Source organism: Corvus brachyrhynchos, unplaced genomic scaffold, assembly GCF_000691975.1.
Source record: "Corvus brachyrhynchos isolate BGI_N302 unplaced genomic scaffold, ASM69197v1 scaffold80, whole genome shotgun sequence".
In the NCBI taxonomy this organism is placed as follows: domain Eukaryota; kingdom Metazoa; phylum Chordata; class Aves; order Passeriformes; family Corvidae; genus Corvus; species Corvus brachyrhynchos.
Window position 1 is genome coordinate 14,973,916 of NW_008236769.1, and position 6,819 is coordinate 14,980,734.

General features: G+C 41.2%; 1 protein-coding gene across 1 annotated transcript in view; it reads left to right on the forward strand.

Moving 5' to 3' along the window:
* Positions 1-5,909, forward strand: part of SUCLG1 (succinate-CoA ligase alpha subunit) — a 14,469-nt gene extending 8,560 nt beyond the window's left edge. Inside the window, exons 5-9 of the mRNA XM_008645117.2 lie at positions 14-71; positions 2,361-2,444; positions 3,050-3,201; positions 3,715-3,903; positions 4,857-5,909. Coding sequence (XP_008643339.2) covers positions 14-71; positions 2,361-2,444; positions 3,050-3,201; positions 3,715-3,903; positions 4,857-4,883 — 510 coding nt within the window. The 3' untranslated portion in view covers positions 4,884-5,909. The remainder of the gene's footprint in view (positions 1-13; positions 72-2,360; positions 2,445-3,049; positions 3,202-3,714; positions 3,904-4,856) is intronic.
* Positions 5,910-6,819: the final 910 nt, after the last annotated feature.

Below are 6,819 nucleotides of genomic sequence, written 5' to 3' on the forward strand. Positions count from 1 at the left end.
ACTCTTTCCTTAGCCTGGAGAATGTAAAATTGGTATCATGCCTGGTCACATTCACAAGAAGGGAAGAATTGGTGAGTTTTTGCATATTTATGCGTCATCTAAAACACAGTTTTGGTGCTCTAGTGTTCTTCCTCATGAGGCAAGGCACATCCTGCCCTGAATAGAGTTGATAGCACTGTGGGACAGCTTGTCTGTCCTCAGTTTATACATGAATTTTGGCATTATCAATCCTGAAGGCCAAAATCAGGAAGTCTTCCATAATGGGCACAGGGTACTGGTGGTAGAGGCAAAGCAGTTGGGAGTTTCATTGACGTGGTATCCTTAAATGAGGGTCCTGAGGAAAACTCCCATTTTTCTTGGGATTTGAGAGCACTAAGCTCTCCAACACTATTCCTTCCAATTGCTTGGCTGCTTAGGACTGGGATCCTACACTTACAGTGATCTCCGCATTACAGCAGAGAGGAGAGACTACAGGCAAGTTTATAACATGCTAATTTAGACAACTATGAAACTATCCCAAGTGGAAGTGACAAATATACCCATTTCTGAGGCAGTGTGGTTAAGGGCAGGAAGGCAGTGACTTGTTCATAATCAATGTCAGTCACACCCCCTGTGTGTAAAGAGTTACACACCCTGTTACATGCAAGTCTCTTGTCCTGACTTCTGTCAGCTCCTTGTTGTAAACTATAGAAATAATGCAGTTCAGGAGCTTTAGAGAAAATTCTTCCAAAATATGCATTTGTACTTAAGTAGAGCTTCAGAAATACTGTTGCAGACAGCACATGCTGCTGTTGCCTGTCTGCAAGGCAACCAGTTTCACTTGAGCACAGTAGTACCCTTTGCAACACTACCATTTTTTTGGATGGAAAGTGTGTTTATTGTGGGAAAGCCGGTTCAATGCTGTTGAACTACAGGGACTCAGTGCTGTTTTTCTAGCATGAGGAGCCATCTCTGCTATGTAACCACTTCTGACCTGAGAACAGACTGTACCTTGGGAATGCTGGAAGATGTGTTAACACTCATGTTCAGCCTCCAGCTTTCACAAGTACCTGTAAACTTGGAATTGAAAAATCACATGGCTGCAATTATGCCTTTATAAAAACCACTGAGACATTACTCTATGACTGTAAAAGGTAACATCAACCAGTGTTGCCCTGAGCTCCCTTCTGAATCAAAGTTCTGTTCTGATTTTCCAAATATATACAAGAAACGTGTTGCAGTCACAAGTTATTAGAATCTGAGTGCAAGGCACACCGAGTGCAAAAGAATATTTAAAATCTTGAATCCAGTAGCTCTGCCATTGCTGGAAATGTTTTCAACGGTGATCCAAGGATCAAGGAATAAAAATGTAGCTTTGCTACCCTCCCAGTTTCATCTAACACTGTGACCTTTGGTGATGTCCTCTCCAGCCTTCCATTACTGTGAGGAGTCCAAGAATCATCTGAATATACTGTGATGCAAGGTATAAAAATAGCCACAGTCTTTGGACTTTCATCTGTAGCTTCTCTGAGGCAATCTGATCTTAATGGTAAACAGGAAGGCCTTTTCAAGCATAGCAAGAAGAAAACTTGTGCTAGAACACATCTGAGCTGGCCAGCAGTATAAATAGTTGATAAAACTAAGGTTGTTAGTCTGGTGGTGTATTTTCTCCTCTGTTCATGCAATGTATGCACTATATTCATTGTTAGATGGCTTGAAGTAGATGGAAGATAATGCCTGTTTCTCCTCAAAACTTTTCCTTTTGTAGTGTTAACAGAAGTCTTGACTTGAAAAAATGAGCAAAAACCCATGCAAATATTTTGCCCCTGCTCTAAGCTCTGTGCTACCTTCCATCCTGAATTTAGAACTGGGATTGTGGTCTCTTGTGATATTGTAATGTAAATGCCAGATGTGTTCTGTAGAGCAGCAACAAATACCTTAATAGTGATAACTTGCATTTGTGCAGCATTTTTCTGTTCTGGAAGATCTCTCGTGTGCCTGGCCATACTGGGGATGTGATTAATACTGAAGTCTTTGGTTAACTGTTGAGCTGCAACTCTGTTTCAAGTTCAGTGCATCAGCTACTCACATACAAGATAAGAAGTATGTTCTATTTGCTTTTTAGTTTTCTTTCCTGGTAAGGCTTTAGCATGACAAAAATACTGAGTTCCTGGGCAGCTTTAGTCCATTGGCAGTTAAGTGTCAAAAGGTGACAACCAAGAAATAGTACAGAAAGAATCTTACAGAGTGTTTTGGCAAGGACAGCTGGAAAACCTGGAATCTCATGTTGCGTATTGAGGTGATTTTCATTAGTGGAAGAACAGCTGCCTCTAGTTATGTGCTGTGTTAGTGGTAAGTTTATCTTCTTTTCTTTCCTCAAGGTATTGTGTCAAGATCTGGAACGCTGACATACGAAGCTGTTCATCAAACAACACAAGTTGGGTTGGGGCAGTCTTTTTGCATTGGTAGGTTCCATCAGAAACAGACTAATGTGCTTTTTCTTTACAAGCATAAATCCAAAATAATTCCTTTTTGCAAGTGTAGAATTTGCTGAATGGCAGTTGTGTTGAGAAATGGGATCCCTATGTGCTGTGAAGAGTATAGCCCTTCTCTGTTATCATTTCCACATAAGGTTAATAAAAGCCTTAAAACCAGCTTTGAACAGAGAACTGCCAGCAAATACGATGTCAATTCGGAAACAGATTGTCCCAGTAAGTTTAGTATTATAAAGGATTAGGGCATTCTTAGGTATTTAGTTGGGTGTGTTAAGCAAATTAAATTTCCTGACAGCACAATTCCAGAGCTGGGGTCTTGGTCCTGCTGTGTTCATAACATTTTGTTTATGGTTTGAAAGGTGAACATTCAGATATCAAAGCTTTCTGTAAATTGTGGGCGAGGTATTTGGAGCAGGAATTTGACACACTATGACTTGGGTAGAGCCTTCAGAGCTTCCTGTCTTATGAGCCTTTGGGAATACTCCTCATGCTGAAATTTACTTTTAAACTTCTATTGTAAATGCAGTATCTTTATCTTGAGTTACTCTTTATTTGTGGTTTTAATTTTTTTTCAGGGATTGGAGGTGATCCCTTCAATGGAACTAATTTTATTGACTGCCTCGATGTCTTCCTGAAGGATCCTCATACTGAGGGGATCATATTGATTGGAGAGATTGGAGGAAATGCTGAAGAAGATGCGGCAGCATTTTTGAAAGAAAATAATTCCGTAAGTCTTAAAACACTTTGCTTCCAGACACCTTCATAGTTAGCTGGCTTTTGTTGCTGCATCAAGACTGAAAGCTCAGTTCAGTCTCTAATCACTATTTACAAAAACCCCAAACAGTCATGGGTTTTTTAAAGAAAAAGAGTTGAAATTAAGAGTGGTGTCGAGGTTGGACTCAATGATCTTAGAGGTCTTTCCAACAATATTCTATGGTTCTGTGAACTAGAGAGCAGTGTCAACTTAAGAATTTCATTCCTGTAACAATATTTGTAGTGACTTTTTTTTTTTTTTGGTAGTATGCATGGGTCTGTAGAGAGATTTAAAATTTCTGTTTGCTTCTGGTTTATGATGATTATTGGGAGAGGAAGTATTCCACACTCCTTTGAGCTGTCTGAGCTGTTTAATAACTTTGCCTGGTGAGTTGATATTTAAATAAAAATACAAAATGAACAATCTGCCACCTGCAACTGCTTTTTCTTTCACCCTCCTCCACATAACACGTTTCTCTCTTCCCAGGGCCCCAATGCCAAGCCAGTGGTGTCCTTCATAGCTGGCCTGACGGCTCCTCCGGGCCGGCGGATGGGCCACGCTGGAGCCATCATTGCTGGGGGGAAGGGGGGAGCCAAGGAGAAGATTGCAGCCCTTCAGAGTGCAGGGGTTGTGGTCAGCATGTCCCCTGCTCAGCTGGGCAGCACCATCTACAAGGTTGGTTCCTCAGGCATTGGCTCATCCAGAGCAAGAAGCCACTTCTGGGGGAATACGGGTTGGGAGTACTTCTCTTACCCAGATACTCTCTTGCTCTGAACTTGCTTAAACATAAGAACTCTCTTGGCTGGACAAGCTGAAATTAGTACATAAAAGATATGTGCATGCATTAATACTGTTTTATAGAAAAGTAAATGTAACAAAATAGAGAAGAGATTACATTCTGCTTTCAAGCGTAGCAACTTGTTGAAATTGTTTTCTGGATGCAAAGAGCCTGAATTAATTTAAAATATGAGAACATTATTTCTAAGTAGGGTATTTGAGGAAGGAGAGCCTTGGCATATAATTCAGAGTTATGGTTGAATATATACAGCTGAAAAACTGACGTGTGGAGTGGGATTATTTGCATTTTACTTAATTCATATCCAAAAAAAGGGATTGCTTCATAGCTAGAGGAGATGCATAATTCAGCTCTGTTAGGTATTTTTTGTTTCCTGTGGTGACTGTATAGTACGGCATCTCCACAGGTTGCTGTGGGATTCTTCCCTTCTCCTATTGTGCTTTTTCTTTACTGAGATGAAAATTTTTATTTTATTGCTCCCTTGGCTTGAGTTGTTTACTGTAAGGATTCTACTGCAGTTCTGATGCAGAATTGATGTTTTTCAAGCCCATTATGTTGTGTCTGGGAGCAAATGGTTCCCTGACAGCACTGCAGTCTGGCAGTGACTGCAATCTGGCTTTCCAGAGCTGGCTTGTTAATGTGAGGTGGGAGAATGCTTATATTCCTTTCCCCTAGCTTGCACACTTCACGCATTTTATATTTTAATTTTTAATACCAATTTCTAATTCTTAACATCAGATTTCCAAAGATAAATACGAAGTAATTTGAAATAGAAGAGTAATAGAAACATTTTCTGTTTTCCCCACTGGTAACATCTGTGTGCTCTTTGCAGGAGTTTGAGAAAAGGAAATTGCTGTGAGAGAAGACACGTTGGAATACTGTCTCCAAAACACCAGTGCAGCACCCGGCCTCCGCTTACCTTTTGTCTGCTAATCTTCAGTTGCCCCAATGACTTGACATTGGTCAATGAATTTGACTCAGAAGCCATAAACCTCCTGGCTAAACCTGTTTTGATGTCTCCTTGTTTCAGACGTTGTCACCCCGTTGTAAATCACAGCAAATTAATAAATCTACTACTAAATCTGACCCATCTTTTGAATTCCTGAAGCAGAGGCGTTTCTTCGGTCATCATAAACAAAATCTTTTGTAACTTAAGCACTGCCCCCTTTTCAGGTAAAGTTGCTTGTAGAGCTGCTTTTAAGGATCAAGGCATTGACTTTATGCACATACCACACTTTGCTTTATTTTTAAGAAGTCCGGTCCTGCTCGTTCGTTGCTGGCCAGTACCTTTGAACAACAGGCCAAAGTTTCCGTCCATTAAACCAAAGCTGCTGGATCTGAAGGGATTGGTGTTGATCCACGTAGCTGGATATGCCTGTGGTCCAGACTTTCTCTTCAAGGCTGTTGAGCCATGCACAGTGCAGTCCTCTACTGGCAAGGAATTCTGTTTGTTGTGTATAGAGATGGAACTGTTATTGATAAAAATTAATATAATTTCACATGCAAACTATATATTCAAAATTGTCTGTAGCTATGAAGATGATTTGGTCTTTAGCTTATATTACCTTAATTTCCACTTTTATCTTAACAAGCGTTGCACTGCTTGTGTTCTGAAATCCAAGTAACAATGGGACATAGTGGAGGAGAATTATTCTCTGGAAAAGAACATAATAAGATAACTTTCTTGTTAACCACTCCCAGCACTGTAATGGAAACCCCCTTTTTTTTACTGTGGATATAGCCCAAGTATTGTGCCTATAAATGTTGCAAGTTTTATCAGGATGGACTAAACCCCAAATTGCTTTATATAGAGGACTGAAAGTTCATGTAACCTGGCAGTTGTTTAAAGCTAACCTTGTGTTCCATAAAGGTGCTGTTACGAAAACTCGTGTCGTTATTTATTTAAAACTGTTCTTAATGTCCTCATCAAATAAATCCCTGTGGAATTTCTCTTCCTGAGGCAAGCAGGTGTGTCAGTACTGACATTTGCAGCTCCTAGAGCTAAGCCCTGATGAAGTGCATAAGGGACAGGTCACACCTCTGCACACTGAAGGTGTATTAATGCACCTGATGTATGGTCTGGCATCAGCCAGGTGTTCCAGGCCTTGGGACACAGAGACCAGGTGCTGCATTGTTCACCTTGGAATGATTTACTGAAATGAACCTGACACCTTGTCACTGGACAGCTGAAAGCAGGATTGAGCAGTGAATCATTTGATAAAGCCTGTGACAACAGATAAGAGCTTTTTTTACTAGATCTGCTCAGTTTGCTGGTGGTGCCTGTTTTAATCTGGAGCAAAAAAGACTGACGGGTGCCCTTTAGAGAAATAGTGCTACATTGTCTCAGTCTGGCCAAGAGTGCAATTCCTCAGCAGTGAGTGTCACGGAATTGCAGCCAGTCTCCTTATGAGCCTGATGATCAGAGTAACTCATGGTAGTGCTGTGCTGGTGCCCTTTGGGATGTGCAGTGCTCTGTGATGAACTGCCTGGATTTCATCCCTGTAACACATGCTCTTCCAGGACAGTTGAGGTGAAGGGAGTTTCCTGCTAGGGTTTGCTCCTTGGAAGCTCTTTTAGAGGCACCAGCTATTTTAGAAGACAGCTATAAACTCCACTGATTGCTGCACCCTTAGAAAGTGTTTCCTTCTATCTTGAAATCTGAGGATGGGTTTAACAATTCACCCTGGTCTAAGGTTTGCAGCAGAGTCCAGTGCTGCTCCTCAGCAGCTGCCTGGATCTGCTCCAGCCTGGACACCTGGAAGTGATGTCACCTCAGGATGGGGAGGAGAGGGACC